This window comes from Morone saxatilis, unplaced genomic scaffold (genome assembly GCF_004916995.1).
Source record: "Morone saxatilis isolate NCDOM2014 unplaced genomic scaffold, NCSU_SB_2.0 Contig1, whole genome shotgun sequence".
Taxonomy (NCBI): domain Eukaryota; kingdom Metazoa; phylum Chordata; class Actinopteri; family Moronidae; genus Morone; species Morone saxatilis.
In genome coordinates, this window is record NW_023339651.1 from 5,083,309 (window position 1) to 5,102,529 (window position 19,221).

A 19,221-nucleotide genomic window follows, 5' to 3' on the forward strand; every position below is an offset into this window, starting at 1 on the left:
GGTGCAGAGTGTGTGGAAGGCTCTGTTTGGGTCCTTCAGAACTTTACTGAGGGTATGCAGGAACACAAAACCTTGATGGTGCATTACCCTGAAGTGGGCCCCTTATTCAATTATTGCTTCCTTGTGTGGCTTTGTGTTATGTGTTATATAATGCATACAGCCAGGAAAGGCTACAGTAATAAACTGGGACACGAGGGACTCTACTTTTCAGGCAGTCAACTGGACAGACCAACAAGGATTAAAATAACTGTGACCAAATATGACTTCATCAACAATTTCAGCAATTTACGTCACAATTTTCAGTTGTCTCAGATCCCTAAGTAGATCTGGCTTGAACCACACACTGTGGAAACTAAAGCGTGCATCCAAGCTGAAATAAGAGTGAGAGTGACTTACCAAAATGGCTATGGTCATTTGTGTGCTCTTTCCCATAATGCACATTAAGTCGGGAACAAATTTAAGCAGCCACCAAACAGTACATTAGAAAGGCATTTATAAAAGGCACTCTGGGAATATCCTCTTTCTCAAATTAGTATCCTTTCTCCAGCTGCCAGTATATCCTCTTCAAATCCCCAATCCACCCTCAGTGAAGCTCACAAATGAGGCAATTAAATTCAGGGTTTCAAACTCCTTTGAACTACACCTTCTGTCTGAATCCTTTAATATTCCAACTGTGTGTTCTCAAAGCTCATCAGGGCTATTTAGTACCTTGGGCTCCCCTTTTTAACAGGGACCACCAGCTCACTCTTTTCTGTCATTCATTTCCTGAGGGAGAGTGACAGAGGGAAATGAACATTTGAGCAAGTGAAATACCTCCTGTCTGTGAATCTTTTGTCGGAGGCAAATTTCCCATGTGTTTTCAAAAAAGAGATTAGCGCTCTGGACGCACTCGCTCCAATTCCCTCTTCTGTCCTATCCCATCTAATCTCCTCTCTTCTCTTGCCTATGTGTTTAGTAGGTTAGCCCTGGATCAAGTTGACTGTGATCCAATTAGCATCTAACACCATCTGACACTATACATGTGCCTCTGTCATGCAAGGATGTGTCTGTTAGTTCAGTCACTTTTTCAAATTCAAACACATTGCTTGTGGCTTAAATACATATAAGTATCAATTTATGTGCAGTCTGGTGGGTTTAATGGGCCAACCGAGCTGAGTTTAGTCGACCAAGGAACAGATGAGCTAATGAATTGTGGTTATCAGGGTGCGCAGAGGAAGATGAAAAAGTCAGGAGGGGACATTTGTAACCAGATAACAGGATTTCACAGCATCTACACTGATCCAATTTATTGCTGCTCTGAGAAACACCAAGGTTAGGTGGAATTTCATCACCTAATTAGGCATCGACAGATCCCACATGTGCTTACAGAAAGCATTTATACACAGAGCATTGCTGGCATCGTGTCCTCTCACGTTTTTGAACGTTTTCCTTTGATGTGTTTATGACATGTCGTTAAAAGTAAGGTGGTTTTTGTGACATGATACACCCTGGGTATTAGACACGTTTCACCGTTTACCTGGAAATACTAATTAAAGCCACGCTGACACTGAAAATAGCCCTTCACCAAACGAATGCAAAGTCTGTGCATTGCTGTGTTGGTACATGTCAATGAGAGGAAGAACTCACAGAATCAGGAAGTCCAGTTTGAGCAAATCTGATGGCTTATCAAATGCCAAATCACTGCTCTGGTGTCATATTATAATCCTCTGAGGCAGGATAATAGTCATTTATATACTATCTCAACAATTATGAGATTACTGCTGTGCGATGGTTGTGTTTATGTTGTTTCATCCACTGTGATAGAGCAGGGATGGTAGTGAGGAGAAGGTTCACAGTGGAAATGGCTTTGCTTGATGTATGTGACCGCTGACTACTATTGCTGGAGCTCAGAACAGAAGTCATGTGGGTTGTGGCAAAAGTTGAGCCAGAATATACTTTATTTACGGATGACTGCCTTTTTCCTAAAGTCAAACTAAAATTAATGGAGAGACCACATTTTGAGAGCTATTGTCGGTCAGAATGTAGCTTTGGACTATGTTACAATAGTCATGATTTTAATTTCCCAACCAGCACCTGTAAGCATAATCTTTAGCCCTGCACTTTTCATTTCCCCCCTTCCATCCAGCCCCCCTGCACAGTTTGCAATTGAGCACCAGAACCGCTAACATTCAAAAATAATTTATTTCAGAAATGTACTGTGATCATATATTCATTCAGATTCTGCATGATAAGCTTTTGTTGCGTACAATGAAATCACCCCACAGAGAAAAAAATAGTAAAAGTAGATGACACTTTTTTTCCTTTTTTTGAACTATGGAAACTAGGAACACACCACTGAGTCTTCACTATAGCATTATGAGTGCGCCTGGCAGGCGGCTGGGTGGCCGGCCCTCTGTGGCGTTACTCCAGGCAGGTTTACAGTTGCTGCAGGACAATCTCTTTATAACCAGACAGACAGTGAATGATCTGTAAAGCTTACACACAAGAAGTGTAATCACACGCACTCATACACATGCACACACACACACACGCGCATTAGCATTTGGGACAATTCAGTCACACCTGAATAGTACAGAGTGGTTGATTACACAAAAGGGAAACAGGTGAGGCAATTCCATGACATCATCTCTTGGCGCAGGCCCAGCACTGCCCCGTGATAGTGTTGAGTGATTGAGAAGAGTTATACCAGCAGGGGCGGAAACAGGAAAAAAAACCTCTGTTTCAAAATCACACTTTTACCATTTTAGCAGAACCAGCAGCTGTGCCCACACGTGAATGTCCCAGACTACTTCAGTTTGACACTCAGATTTCAAAGCATTTTCAGTAGACATATGCAGAATGAGACTGATGTGTGAATACGTGAGCCATCGAAGGGTGAAAAAATATGGGTTGTGTATGCAAATTTAGTCACAGCCCACATCCGTCAGGATTAAAAGAAGGCTCTCGTCGTGCGAGGCCAGCCACTGCGATGCCACAGTCAAGGGCACCGTGAGGAGTTCAGGAACAACTGGTGCCAGATATCATAAATAAGTGTTTCTCTTTCAAGGCATCTTTGATCCACTGTAACACACTCACAAAAAGACTGAAACACTTTCACTTTAACAGATATACACATTCATTTCCTATATCTGCAGGATCCTTCAGGCACAGCACAGTCATTCTCATCTGACCTGCCATGGCCAAAATTTGTCCGACTTTTGTGCTATAGGCCAGAGAGCTGTTTCCATGGAAACGCATGATTGTTTCGCCAATGTCCACTTTAAACTTTCCCAGCCAACACATTAAAATTTGTTCAATTTGGCATAAATTCCACATCCACGGCTGTCTATTATTTCTTCCTTTGTTTTGTTTTTACATCCAGTTCATCCAGTCCAAACAAACCCTTTTCTTTCTAGTTCCACAATATGGCTCCATCATATTGTTATTTCAGTCTCTATCAATGCAGACTCTGCACTGATTTGATTTTGTCTTTTAGGTACATCTACTATATATATACGTATATATATATGTATATATTTATATGTGTGTGTGTGTGTTTTTAAAGATTCTTGTGACCTGTACAGAATCAAAGCAATAAGCATTTAAATGTGTTCAAAGAAAAGTAACAAAAAAAGGAACAAATTAAGTCATGCAAATAGGCCAAATAGCAAAATAAAAGTGAGAAGATGTTGCAGAGAGAATTTTCGCAACTGATGAGAGAAATCTACACTGTCACACTTACACACATTAAACAATAAAAAAGAGCTCCAAAAATTCTCATAGTTTTGTTCCGCATGTATCCAGCCTGACTAAAGACAACACATAAAAAAGGTAATGAAAAGAAAGAAATGTGTAAAAGACTTGATTGAGCTGACTGCGCTTTGCTATCTTCTCCTTCAACACAAGTTGGGTAGATGTTTCCAGAACCTTTTATGTCCTTTTCAGCATTCTTCACACAAAGGAGGAGAAGCCAGCGATGGGGGCCCGCGAGCCAGGGGCTAGGCTGCTTGGGGGCCTGTAGAGGGTGCTGTGCTGGCTGGGGGGGTTGGAGCCCTGCTGAGAGGGGGTGGGAGTCCGGCTACCTTTGGGCCTGAACAGGCTGCCTTGGCCCTGGGGCTGGCCCTGGGCTTGCTGAGGCTGGGGGCTGGGTGAACTGAGCTGGGGCGGCAGTGGAGGTAGAGGAGGCAGCGGTGGCGGGGCGCAGTGATCTGGGTCGCCCGACTCGGATTCAGTGTAGCTGTAGGCCTGTGCCCGAGATATGCCTTTCTGTTGGCGCCGCCAAGAGTTGTAGTAAGTGGGGTCGCTTATGTAGTGGTTGACAAAGGAGTGGGTCTTCTGTCGGTTCGGGTCCACCTCGTACTCACTGTCGCTACCCTGTGAAAGAAAGGAAATAAAGAAGATACATTTATTCATGGAGTTAGCATGGGGTGACTCTGCAGTGTTTCCATGTGGAGCAGTTAGAGATGCTGAGGCTATAAATGTAAATGAACATGAAGTTATTGAATTATTCTGAGCAAAGTCATCAAGTCACAATCAACCCCGTCTAAACAACACACACATGCACACACACTTACATTTACAACACAGCACAAGAACACATGGACACCAAAAATGGTCAAAGCATGATTACGGAAGGATGACTTGTTACTGAAGCGTGCATTGTAAACGGACCATCAACACAAGATGGCAAAGGTCAAATTATCTTCAGGACTTAAACCAATCAGTCACTGGATCAAACTATATGTTCAGGATCTATAATCTTTGTATCCACACCACGCCTGCAAGACGAGGTTTGGTGTTGTGTAGCACATAAAACCTATAATGGGAATCTGAGGGAAAAGATTGGATGGGGACTAGCAATAGGAACCAGTCACCTATCAGGCTACAAACATTCAAAGCAGGCAGCCACAGGAACCTCACCAAATGCAGTGGAAGTGTATGTAGGCCACCTGTCCCATATGAAAACACCAGCGCCTCCTATGGGTGAACAAAACAATGGGTTTTACAGTGCATCACCATAACAGAATGATTAAAATGGCCCAGTCATGATGATGATATCATAGATATGTTATACATATATAGATCCTTTGTGCCATTCTGTGTGAATGGTGTGATTATCTAAAAAAATTAAAAAGCAACATAGGTCGTGCAGTGCATTCTCAAACACAGAAAGTGTGATTTTAGGAGTTAATTGGGAAGGAAGTTCTTTTTTTTCTGTCTTTGGGTCAGTTTGAATTCCAATCAAGTCATTTGTAAAGAAATTATGATAATCCTCAGCACATTCTCGTCACTGGCCCTTCGACTTGCTGCAGGCTGGGCTAGAAATGCTATTGTATTCATGTCAAGTAACATTCCACGTGTCAAACGAAAAACGATGTGATCACTGAACGCTCGTTGGGGACTGCTTGTGGTCAGCTAATTGTCACGAAAGCAAGATGCCAATTGGCCAGCCAACCTGTGATTAATCACCTGGCCGCAATGAACTAATGCTCAGTCGACTTTGCCAGAATTGTCCCAGGCTAATTTCCCTTAGAGTATTAGGTGCCTTAGAAAACTAAAGCAAGGAAGGCCTATTCTTTTCATAGGAGTACACAGAAGAGACTCCTGATGCTGATTATTGTGACTGTCTCAAGGTTATTTGCTCGATCTTACATCTCATATTATCATGTTCCATCTTTTTATACAGGAACATGGCAGTTGGCACGCACTCGAAGGTTACACTCCAGAGCACAACTCTCATGCTGGATATTGCACAGCACATATGTGATGCATATGGCAGCAGGCTCAGATTTCTCATAGTCTCAACAAGGTCCATGTCTTCTATGCCAAACCCCTATATAAAGGCTTTTCTTCTGTAGTTTTCAGCAGAGTTTATAAATGTCCAAACAGACAATGCCTGTGTTGAATTATAGTAAATATATACCGCTTTTTTGATCCTCTTTGGTTCTAAACAAAGGAAAGTGATCCCCTCCCCCCACACTCATTTTTCCACAAATGAATCAAAGGCAGACATTGTGCAGAGCAAGATTTGGCTCAACATTCAGAAGTTGAACACAATGATCATACTTTCCTTTTTACTTGCTTTTTACATTGTTGTTCCTCTCAATAATAAGAGTAGAGGTGTGAGATGAATCAACGGCTGGGGATGTTTGTTGTCCAGTTGTAATATTGTTACTCAGTTGCAAACACTTGGGGCCAACCAGTGTTGAAAAGCATTCCAGTCATGCCAGTGTGTTTAGCAACACAACAACACAATAACAAGATCCATTCACAGTGGACCAACAAGACATACTGGGCCACTTCAAGTGGTATTACCTCACCCTAAAAGAATTAACACTGCACTGAGAGATGAAACACCACTCCAGTTGTGTGTGTGTGTGTGTGTGTGGTAGTGGGAAAGAGTGAGTGCAGACCGAGTGTTGACACAGTGAATTGTGTTCTACTCCTGCCTGCCTCTGCTTGGCCATGGAGTGTGCGCAACAGATGTCCTGACTCTTGACATGTCCTACATACAAGTCTCCAATCTGTCCTCCTCGTGTGTATGGTTTGTCTTTAACAGAAATAAGTCAAGGATCCAAATGAGGAACCTACAGTGGAGATGCTTGACAATTTGCCTCTGGGGCAGCACGGTCCGTGAAACAGCTTCTTACTTTGACTCATTACAAGCTAATTACTAGAGCTGAATGCTGTGAAAGAAACAGACTTAAGGCATGAAATGCAGCATTGCACCTCCGCCTCAAGGGAACCACCACCACTTTATGCAAGGATATGTGTGAGACAGACACATACCAGCCTGCCAGTGACAATTATTAAACATTTTTTATTATTATGGTGTTAAATTGGGCAGAAACCTTCCCAATTAACTGGTGAGACATCTTGACAGCAGTTTATTTTATCATCGGCATTACAAAGTTGCCCTGCGTTTCGGTTTACAGAGAGAGTTGAACTGCAAATGGCATATGCTATAATGCCGCAACTAATTCTTGTTTTTATCTACATTTCAAAGCACCTTATGATTAACCAAATGTTAAAAAATGCTTTGTAAATAAACCTTTTATTCTTGGTTTTTATAATGGCATGAGACAGAAACAACAATTTCCTGACAAGCATGGGCCCCCATCCCCCCTGCAAATTGATGCATACCCCAATACCACAGAGTGGGTCAGTCTTTTGTCCTCTAGTTATGGATTATTGCAAAGAGGAGGGGGTGAAAACGGGGGATGGGGGGGCTGTCTATGTCACTCTCATTGATGAAGTGAACACAGCAGGGGTCCCCAGAGACATAGACAATAACAGTATATATGGGGCTAGAGGGGGATTAATAAGTCAGACCTTCACAGTACATGCATTTGTGTGTGTTTATAGCAATCTTCTGTGTAGAAAAAAAAGATCAGAGTGAACGAAAAACGTTGGAAGATATGTTTTTGGCTGCTTCATCAAAGTTAAATTCTACTTTGTCAGCATCAAGGCCGGGATATAGGTTATATAGCTCCAATCCCCTCCCTCTACTATAATGTATGTTACTTTATTAGAACAACTATAATCAAAGGATTTGAGATTTTGGGGGGAATTAGTGCTGTCCCAGACTGGATTAATTTAATGAGAATAATGGAAGCATGTGCTTTCACTGTGTTTCCCAATTTATTATTTTTTTCTTTAATGTGTCACCCGTCTGTACTTCAGGGGACTGTATGAGGCCAGTTTTCATCTCACGATTCCTCCTTTCACCATTTCTGTCTCTCTCCGCTATCCTCTGTCATGTAGTACAGACACCATTGAATTATTAAAAATAAAATAGAATTTATTTGAGGTCGAATTTTCCTTTATTCTGGGTTATGGCATCATACTTCAGACAGGGCCAGTCAAAACAAAGTGGTGTGTTGTCACTAGAGACGATCTGACATTAGAGAGAATATTTTCACTTGAGCCAAAGCCAAAAAAGCTTTAGTGACCAGAGAGACAGAGAATTGGAGGGTGGGAGAAAGAACGAGATAAACACAGAAATGAAAGAAAGAGAGAATGCATGTAAGAGAAAGTAGACATTTTCATTTCTCTCCCATGGAATGCCGTTCTGCAGAGAGAGCATAATCTGCAATCCATCTCTGACTCAGAGATGAGATCATCTGTCTTCGCCTGGTTTCGGCTGTAAATGACACATAAAGACAGTGCCACAGAGACAACCTTGGAAAATGAGAAAGCCTATACTCTAAAGGAAAAAAAAAGTCAATAGGGCTCTACCTGCAGGGGAGTAAAAGTGTAATGGTGGCCTTGTTGCCTTACCAAGTCAATGTTAGCTTCCTCCAAATCCCCTCTTGAGAAGGAGTACAATAGTCAACTTATACCTGCTGGTGGGGGCCCCGGGGATTAAAGAGGACAGACAGCACAATGTCATACTGATAGCTCTGAGTTATCCGCTCAATAAAACTTCAAAGAGCATTCCTGGATTTCTCCGAAGCACCATTGGGTGCTGATATGGTTGCCTGTCAGGGGCATGGCAGAGGAGCCCTAGGGTAACAGGCAGGGCTCTGTGTGTTTTAGCCCATCAAAGCCAACATCAGCCCTTTGAATGTGCAGTGTGGCAGCAGGCAGGCGTCGTCATCTCAGGCTGAGGAGGGCAGTTACTGCATTAGGGCCATGTTTGACAATACACAAGTGCGAACGGTAGATATGTCAGACGGGTGATGAAATGACGAAATGATTCATTTGAGGGGATGTTATCGTGTTGTGAAAGGTCCTGTCCATAGCGATTCATTGTAGGGAGATTTTCATTTGATCTGGAAATAGAACTTAGGTCCCGATAAGGCCAGGTGGGGAGAGATTTCTGGCTGCGGAATTCACACTAGGGACATACGTGTCTAACTGAGAGATGTTCCAAGATAATTTGGGAAATGCCCAGAGTAAAGAATTCCTAGATGAAAGAAAGCACCAAAGGAAGCCTGAAAGCAAGGGAATTCAGGGCCGCTTCCCCCCCTGGTGCTTTCATCTGACTAGGATCAAAACCAGACTGCAAACCGCAAGATGGTTCACCCGAACCATAGAGAGCCAGAGAGGGAAGGGACATAAACAAAAACAGAAAAACATATATGCATTGGGAAAGAGAAAAAAAAGAACAAAAGTCAGGAAATCAGAAACATGAGGGGGAGAGGCACGCAGACTGATCAATGGAAAGAGAGAGAGACGGAGAAAAACTCACAATTTATCGATTAGACTCACTCACAGGGCAAAAGCAGTTTGGCTCAGCACATAGCAAACACCACAAGTCAGACATCCTAACAATAGTTGTCATCTATCAATCCTGACAGTGTCTGCTTAGAGGACTTTTCTAAAGAGATTCAAAACTGTGATTTTAGACTGCTTACAACGCTAATGGGGCTAGACGCTAACCACAGAAGAAGAGCCGGGGGAAAAGCCAATACAGTATTCTAGTTTTCCTCAGAGATTATTTTTACTTGACTTGACTGGCTGAAAATGCAGTAGGAAAGTTTCATAGGCCGCCATTGCTGGAGCGGCAACTTCCAATACGTAACCAGCGCTAAAATACATTTTGCAGAGAGCATCTGCCTTTGCCGTCTTACATAACAAGTGCTGTGGCTGAGTGCAGTGGCCTGGATCTCAGGTGGATGTTTGCAGAGTGACATTCTCCACAGGTCACTGCCTGGTCTCAAAACTGCTTTGCCGCCAGTGAGCAGAGTCATTAATCTCTCATCTCTCCCTTTGCATTACAGTAGCTATATCATATGACCTCTGCAGGCTGAACGCATTCAGGTGAACAACAGAGAAAGGACACCATGTGGACAGTATGAACTGACACGAAACACACTGTACAGCCGACAATGCAAGACTGAATTCTTGAGGAATTCAAGGAGATGACAGTGTGCACACGTAGACGGGTACAAACATATAACACACTTTATGCAGACAGATAGAAAACAGTTTACATACAGAGAACATAAAAGGTAGTATAAGAAAACAAGAGCTGCTACTGCACCTGTGAGTCTGAGATTTCAGAGGGTTTCTCAGTCAGACTGCTACTCTCTGCAGGGATCAGGTCATTGTACTTTGTGCTGACATCCTCGTCTGAATAGTGAAGACTGCCAGGACTGGGCCTAGGAGGGGACCTGGACAAAGGATAAAAACAGAAACATTTAGAATAATCCAGTTGGTTGTCCTATCATTGAGGCTCATATTGTTTTGGCATTTCATGATAACCAGTTTGAAATGTAAAGGATAATTCCAGTTTATTACAACATGGGTCTTCTTTTTGTAATTCTTGCTCATCAACGTAATTGCTGGGATCTGGGAACGCGCTGATATCACAAAAAAAGTCAGATGAGGCGGAAATCGACCTGTCAGACAATCAGACAGATTTAAAACAAATCCCCAGGTCAGCCAAAATTACTTGGCAGAGAAAACAAAGCTAAACTGTAACATTATTATCAAACTGTCCGATGTAAAATCCATCACAGTTTGCAGACTGACTGAGTTTTCCTGTGCAGTTGCTGACCCCGATGTTAATACCTCCAAATTAGTCAGAGCCACAGAGAAAGCTCGGGTCATCGTATCGGAGTCCCAGTACCCTCACAGCACACAGTGAGTTTAATTTGCCTCCATTAAGGCGGAGGTTTTACCTCCCTAGAGTCGGCACAAACAGATACATGAGGTGTTTTATTCCATCAGCTATTGGCTTTTTAAGCAAATTTTCTTTTGGCCTGCGACTAGCTGTAGATGTGTTACACTGCTCTCCCTGATGCTTTTGGTGACAAGAGACAGTGACAGTGATGGTGGTGCTAACCTGTGTACTTGTATGTATTTGTGTATGCATGTATATAGCCTATGGATTGCCATTTTTATTTATTTGTTTCTTGTAATAAATATTTATTACTATTGACTGCTGTTTGCAAGCCAAACAGCCCCAGTGGGACAGCTTTACTCTGCTCTAAATAAAGTGGTTTAGATATTCTGCCTAAACTGCTTGTGGAGCATCCCTGTGGCCCAGTGGTCTAGAACACAACATCCTCAGTTTGATTCCAGCTGGGATGCTTTGTTGTTAGTCCCCCTATGATCGTCTTCTATGTTTTCTTTCTGTCTCTACTGTCAGCTATTAAATGAAGCCAAACTTTTACTTTCGCTCTGTGAAGGCCCCCTCATTTATTTGAATGAAACCAGTCTGGCAGCACAGTGTGGGTGCCAGTGTAGGGGGGCTAGGGCAAGAAAACGCAGGATCACCTGGCAACAAAGTTGAACCTGGCACAACTTTTGGCCAATACAATACTGGTAGATTACTTTTTAACGTGAATGTGGCTGTGTTTCTACGGTTCACCTCACGATTGTTGCAGTCAAAGATAAAATGGTTGCAGCTGTAACAACTTTTCATAGTTGTAGAATCCTGTCTCTTAAGATTACAAACGGCTGCGTGTTGGCATGTGAAAGGCCTTCAGATTCACAGATCCATTACTCAAACTGGACATCCTAGACTGTATTTCATTGTAACACCAGTAACTGAAGCTGTACACCCCTAAAAAACAGCCCCCCCCTTCACATTAAATAAGTTTCTCATACATAAGCAACTTTAGCTATTCATTGACTCTATAATAGGCCTCCTTCATTCTCAATAATGTCTGAGACACTACAGTAAGCGCTTCCTTCCAAGTTCACATGCATCACTGTCTGTGTGTGTAGGAGTGCAGCTTGATGAGAATCATGGGACACTCATGAGATAGCTGCCTACAGCCAGTCTCTCCTGGAATGAATAATCCCCCCTGATTCAGTCCTCACTGTGGGCTGTGGAATGTCAAACCACTGGGCCCTTGTGACTAAATTATAAACTGAACTCTTGCGGCGCTCATCGGGGTCATCAAATAAATGGCAGCCTCAGGCTTTGCTCTGGCAAATGTTATCAGAGCCTACATGAATGATGGCGCAGATTAAACTGTCAATGGCATACTGCGCCGATCAAACATGTCAGTCAGAGTCAAGTTTCAAGAGTGTAAGTGATGGGAGTGAGCAAAGGGGGGATTCTTCAGCGGAGTGTGAAGGGAGAATAGGGCTGGGGAGAGGTGTTGAGTGAACCTAAAAGCTTAAAGAAAGAAGGAATGAGGAAAAATGAGGGCAGAGAAAGATGAAATGAAAAAAACATCTCCTAAAATGGTGCGCTCCAGTCGGGGGTTCTTTAAGTAAATATGAGAGGAAAAAAAGCTCTTGGTGCCTAAGCTCCTCCGTACTTTCCACTGTCCCCGGTCCTGCTAAACAAACACCCATCTGTTTCTGCTGATTGGTGCTGGTTTGGCTGAGACTACTGGGACATACTGACTCCTGTTGACTTTCCAGACCATAGTGTCGGCCGCCAGTCGCTGCCAGTGGATCTGCTGCAGCACACACACACACACAGATGCTTTACACGCTGAAACCACATTTGCATTTTTCCAAATAAATATATTTTGAAAGCATTTCAAAAATGCTGTGGGTAAATTCCAGCAGTTTTCACAAGGGGTAGTGTTTTGAGTGTGGTGTGGACAAAATGGAAAACTCCACAGGGAAAATCACATAACAAGCTATAATTCAATTATGCTCGATGAGTTATATTAAACTAGATTAATTCATTTAACTTGAGTGGAGGAGTGAAACGTGTATAATAGCGAGCTATTTATAAGTATTTAAGTACTACCGTTTTAATTTGTGTGAAATGTCTGTGCATGTTTGAGGTTGTCAGCAGAGCTCAAGTGTCTCTGCAGACATTATGCAGATGTATTATATGACTTTGCTGACAACTTGCAATGGACATTTCTTTCTGATAAAGAACGGAAGGCTGTTGCAGTTTTCACAACTAAGAATGAAACTCTCATTTTAAACATATTAGATCTTTTAGTCTCCTGGAGTAGCTCAGTGTTAATGCATTACAATAAACAACATAATACCAAACACATAAGAGCTGCATTGAATAATTATTTGTTATTGAATCTATTTTTACTTAACAGATTCTACAGAAAGATTAATCAGAGCTCAAGGTGACACCAAATTGCCTGTTGTGTCTTATTAACAGTGCAAAACCTGAACATAATCAAATTACAAGTATAAAATTAAATGTATTAATGCTATGACCTGAAAAGAAGAAAACCACGAATATACTAAATAAGTGTTGGAGGGAATGTGGAGAAACCTATTCAAAATTCACAAACATATTTTTAATTGGTGTCAAAGGGCAACAATTATGTATAATGACCATTTCTGTGGTTCCAGAATTGGACTTATTAGGTGTAATGAAATAATTGTTAAAATGGATGAACTTTGCGTACTGAAAACAGCTTTTATTTTTTTTAAACAATTACAAGAACTGAAGAAAAAAAGCCCAATGACAAATGGAAAGAATGAATGTAGCAAATTAAGAGCATGAAGAAAATCACTGATAAATTCCTTTCCTGAGCTATTTTTTCTCTTCATGATTAGAATTATCATTTTATACAGCTGTTAAAACATGATGAATTGGGGGTTATAATTGCAGTAATGACACAATTAATGAAGTAAATGACAATAAAGCACATTCAAGTTTGACTTTTTTGAATAGTTCTTGAGTAATTCATTAATTGACTAATAAGACACATTTTGGAATACTTTGAAGTGATTGTCTAATCTAACGGCTGCCACATCCTCTTTGTAGCAAGATGAAAACAAATCATCAACAGCATTTGTGAGCTGTTTTTGATTCAGCTCTGGCTAGCATTTTCAAGCAACCTTCCATAATCCATGTCTATTAAGACTGCAGTTCAACAACAACACAGTACTTATCACACCCACTCTATGGTGAATATGAGTGGTTACCATCAGGACGGAGGTAAGTGTACATACCTTCATACCTTCCATTATAGCTCTTATAACCAAATCCTTGTGATATGAGGGGTGTGTCACTTGCATTTGGTTGTACTTGTACTCCTGATTGTTGGCGATTGTTGTGGAGGACTCTGCTGTTAAATGTCTTTAACTGGAATGTTTTTGATTGTGGTTGTATTTGTCCGACAGTTGCCACAGACACAAAGGGAATTTCCGAAAGGATGAGAAACAACACTAACTAACTATCCCCTTTCTAAAAGTTCTAATCTAAGATGTTAGTCCAACTCCGAAAACATTACAACAAAGTCTTAATCACTGAATTTCTATCTGCACTTATTCCCAAAAGGGCTCTCCACCGTAACCTTTGCTAACTTGCATTCCTCAGTCCTTGCAGCGAGCCCCCTTATGCCACAGCCGGACAAAGAGCTGGAGCCGATGTGAAGAAATGCTATTGAGATCCCACTGCGACATTATGATAAACTGCCTGTTTAAAAACACTGAGGAAGCTCGGCCCACTTTCACCTCTTCTCCTTGACTCTCATACACTGTTGAGTGAGGCGTAAATTATTTATCAGCTCTCTCTCACTCGGATAGAGAAGGGTCCACTTAATCGTCTCGCAGCAAAATTCAGTCAGCAGTACGTCGGGTAAGAAATGAGAACCGGGGGGGGGGTGAAATCAAATCTGCCCCCGGTCTTTGCTCATTATCAGGGCTCTCCTCGCGCTACAATTGCCTGTTGGGACTCATTAACATGTCTGAAGTGTTCAAGAGCTTTGTCACTCAAGAGTGTTTAAAACCATGTTAATCTAGACTGAATTACTTCACCAGGACCTCCTCAAACCTCAAACCAGTGTGTCAAAGTAGATTTCAAACTACAGAAAGAGGCTGATACAAAGCCGTGCAGGAATGATGCTGTTAATCCTTCCCTCTTTATCATCAACAGCAGCGAAACATGGATCTTCTGGATATTGAACCTCAGCCCCAGCACATTTGGACACTAGTGTGTGAGTTCCAGTCAGAGTTTATGTGCTGTCAGAGTGGATTAATGCTTGCATAAATCACGCACCCACATAATGGATAAATTGTTTATTTTTTTTAACCAGAATCAGCAAAGTGCTGTGGAAAGATAATTCAAGTGTATGCAAGTGTTGCTGTTTTACTATTCTTAGTATTCATTTTAACCTCCTTCTAGTGCTAAAAAGATATATTGACAATTTAAGTAGTGACAGATTAGGTTGTCAGTCACCATAAGTGAACGGAATTGACTTCCCTGTGACTGTGATTGAATTTACTGTCATTCATATTGGCCCTTCTGTTAAACTCTGGACAAATGATCTGCACACAGAGAAAATCTCTGTCTAAAATCAACTGTAAATGGCATTTGCTGTCTAACACAGCACTGAATTAGAGTGAGTACAGTGGGATTAAGAATGTGTCTGATCTCTGATCCTGGTATCAGGCAAAGGACTTCATCTTGTCTTTGGTATTCCGAGTCCGGGGATCAAGATGTGGCATTAATCTATAATCGGAGGCTCAGGTGTTGGGATTTGGGCTCCTCCACTATGGGCTGAGTTCAAAGACTGCTGATTCTGAAAGTACATCTGTGCATTCTTCCACTCCCAGCCTCCCCCTTCAAGCCGGAGACATAATAGGAAGCTGCCTGGAAGCTCCTCAAAGACCTGGTCCCGCTTTGATCTGTTCTCAAGGCCACACTCCCATGCACACATACAAATGCACAAACCCAACCAAATTTCTCATACATTCTCATACATAAAACAGTGTACTTTTCATTATATGGACAAGCGGACTCATGCACATAGAGGAGGTTAATTCCTTTTTGGAGTGCACCTGTCTCCTCCAAATCACATGGCCCAGTCAGTATCACTACAAAATGCCCTGATATCCATATGAAATACAGTCTCTGCTGACAAACCGCAACAAACCTGTCAGCTATCCTCAGCAACATGACTGCAGCTGACTCTAAATCCACCTCTTACCTAAACAGGGACTAATAATCAAATGCAGTAGTATACAGTCAGTTCCAAAATTGGACTTCTAACTCCCTACAGAATTCTTAGCACAGGCGTCAGTCAGAGTGATTGGCTTTAACCAAGGTCATGGTCTTAGTATGCGCCACGTCTTACAGCTGGGATTCACTGAAATACAGAAGCTCATTAAAAGAGAATCCGTAGTGACTCAGTTTATATGCTGCTTTTAAATAGCAGGAAGGGTGGATTTAAGTCCAAGTTGTCAGGAGGTGAGTGGTTTCTTTCCACAGAGCTGAAAGTTTTTGCAGGTATGAGGTTAAGTTTCCATGGATAACCCAATTATTTTACCATCTGGCTACTTAATTTTGACTTTGAATTAAGCTTCTAGTTTAAAAAGCATCTGCACTTTCCTGGTCCTGTGCATGGATCACTGACCTGGTGTAGATGCCGTTCTTTCGGCAGAAAGAGTTTTTCACAGACAGCCGTCGGTTGTTGAGTTCCAGAGCGGGAAAACGTCCTTCATCCAGGCTGACCATGTCTCCATGGGTAAGCGCGTTACAGTTGGAGTTGTTACCTGGACACACGTACAGAGACACTGTGTGACCACAGGCCATATGGACAGCCAGGTTAGTGTTTGGGAGGACGGATGGAGCTGGATGGATCAATTACTTGATCAGTGAGTGAATGAGTGAGTGAACAGAATTAGGTATTAAAGGAGGAAAAATAGACAAATTATATTAAATAATAATGTTGTTCAATGGACGAACCCTTTGAAGAAAAAATAATAAATGAGTGAATGGTAGAGATGTTGTTATGTCTTGGGACTAGCCTGGGGTGTGCTTTAGATGTGCAGGTAAGTGGAATTTGTCACCTTCAGACATAGCAAGGCTAGCAATCTTTGTTAGCTAAGCTAACAATGTGATTTTACATGTTATACCGTATATTAAACACAGAATGGAGAAATGTTATGTAAGGACATTTCATATAGAATGTAACTTCACAAACACATGACACATGTATATGCGAACTCATACCGCCACATATACAAAATACCTCAGGATATGATAAATGAGGGTGCCCCTTTGTGTAAACACTGTCTGTAAATCACACATGAATAGGCAATAACTCAACTATTTTGCAACGACTCCGAATGATTAATCAAACAGCTAACACTACAAAACTTTGAGTGACGGACTTGCCATGCTGCTCAACAGTACATTATGTTCGGAGGGGCTGTTGCTTGCCATGTTACAGGTTAAAAACACTTGAAGTCATCCTAAGACTTATGAGGGACCACAGAAAGGCCAGGACCTCCGCTGTGGCTCCAGGGCTACTTTAGGTCAATTGGTGGTTACGCAAACACACAGAAAAAGAAAAACCTCTGGGTAGGTCCAGTGGCCTAGGCCAGATTCCTAGAGGGGGCTTTGAGAGCGTCTTTGTGTTGGAGTGAGAAGGAACCTCTTGTTTTTCCTCCGTCAGTCAGAAAGATGGGCAGTGACCCGCAGGGACCCCCCTCCCCTCCCCTGCCTGGCAGCTAAACAGCCATGGCAGAAGTGCTGAGCTGAGGGAAATACCCGCTGATGTCAGGGCTGCACTGAATGGGCAAGTATGCCCCCTACTCCTGCTTCCCTACTTCTCTGCCTTTTTGTTCCCCTGCAACTCAGTCAATTATTCAACTCATTCAAACTTAGAATATACCACACTCTCACAAATAGTTCAGCATTTGAAAACTGCAAATCATTAAATCCACTTATAGCGTTACTCTTTTTTAAGAAAAAGTCAAGTCATCAGATTCTTGGTCCTCAATGCCCCTGGGTTAGAAGCGAGGATTCTATAATAGCTAAATGCTCCATTTAATTGTGTAATTGTGTGCACTCACCTGATTCAGACTTCTTGGCATACTTCTTGCTCTGTCCTCTGATAATGAGGATGAAAACCAGCAGCAGGATGAAGATGAGCCCCACCAAAGCCACCACAACCAGGAACCACCACTCCTCGTAGAAAGGCGCCACTTTTTGGGCTGAACAAAAGACAGAAAATAGGAATTCAACAACTGGACATATTTCTGTGATGTTTGAATAACCTTAGAAAATTGAATTTAGTCTGAAAATAAATGTAATTCAAATTCCTAACAACAAATACATGAAAGCTCACCAGATATGGAAGGAGAAGGTAGACTTGGGGAGCCATAGCCGTAGTCGTTCACTCCAATTACCCTGAAGTCGTAACTGACCCCTTGCTTCAAGATATCCATGTTGAATGTGTGCGATGTCACTTCCTTGGGTATGTCCTTGATTAGGATATCCCACAATCCCTCATCTGTAATGAAGTTTAAGTTGTAAGAGTACGGGTTAGAAGAGACTCTTGTAAAACATTTGAACAATGTGAATATGTCTTTGTTAACAGGTTGTTTGTTTGTTTGATATAAGGCTTCGGTCTGGCTGCCAGCTCCCCGGGTAATTCATAATTCCTACAAATATTACACAATCCATCAATTTCACTGCTCCTGTGAAATTTACAGCAACCAAATCTACATCATAAATAGTTGCGCAGCCATATTTCAAATGAAGCAATGTTAGATGGCTTGCTGTTTGCTTTGGAAATCCTGCCAAAGACCATTTATTACACATTGCGCTGCTTGTAAACATTAATGTTAAATTTGATTCTTTTAATGGGGTACACGAACATAAACAAGCACCAATGTTCATATGTCATGTTTCTCAACTTTGGCAAAAGTTAGAAAAGATGATGTAATTTGATCTGAAGACAAAAAGAAAAAGTCATCAACTTATATGATACTGCAGAGAGTTACGGCCCTTGGCATATGGATAAGAGAGCATGAGGGAAGGGGGTGTGTGAGGTTAACCATCTTCATCCCCCCTCTGGGCATTAACCTATGCTATTTGATATATCATCATCAACAGAGCTGCTAATCTTTCTTAAAATCTAGCACTAAGCACCCCCCCTGAATTTTCATTCAAACGAGGTCAAACGCATCCCTCCCTGTGAGTCACCCACCATCCATCACCATCTTAACCCTGCCGGGCCTGTCAATCACGACTGAAACCGGATGCCAATTGTCTCAACTGCAGTGCCACGATCAATAATCCATTAAAATACCAGTGACATAAGCACTGGGGCAGCAGATGTTGACACTTTACACCACTTTCCTCAATCAAACCATCAAGGGGGCTAACACAAGGGTTAGGGTTTACAACTTCATGAGTAAAGCAGGTGATGTGTCTTGATACAACTGAGACACACACCTGAAGGTCTGGCCTCGATCACGTAGCGCGTGATGGGAGCGCGTCCTGGATCCCCGCTGGTCCAGTGGAGGGTCAGGGCCGAACCATAGCGTGTGATAAAGGGCTCCCCAGGGGGTCCCGGCGCTCCTGATGAAGAATAATGCAGTAATGAAATAAAGCTTTTA

General features: G+C 42.1%; 1 protein-coding gene across 2 annotated transcripts in view; it reads right to left on the reverse strand.

Annotated features, from left to right (window-relative positions):
• Window positions 1-2,171: 2,171 nt before the first annotated feature.
• sdk2b (sidekick cell adhesion molecule 2b) overlaps window positions 2,172-19,221 on the reverse strand; it is a 241,703-nt gene continuing 224,653 nt past the window's right edge. Inside the window, exons 39-44 of one of the 2 annotated variants that reach the window (XM_035672191.1) lie at window positions 19,058-19,183; window positions 17,946-18,110; window positions 17,671-17,811; window positions 16,227-16,365; window positions 9,968-10,097; window positions 2,172-4,353 (exon numbers count right to left, since the gene is read on the reverse strand). In XM_035672191.1, coding sequence (XP_035528084.1) covers window positions 3,931-4,353; window positions 9,968-10,097; window positions 16,227-16,365; window positions 17,671-17,811; window positions 17,946-18,110; window positions 19,058-19,183 — 1,124 coding nt within the window. In that variant the 3' untranslated portion in view covers window positions 2,172-3,930. Of the gene's footprint in view, window positions 4,354-9,967; window positions 10,098-16,226; window positions 16,387-17,670; window positions 17,812-17,945; window positions 18,111-19,057; window positions 19,184-19,221 lie in introns of both variants that reach the window. The other variant, XM_035672198.1, reaches the window with a different exon arrangement.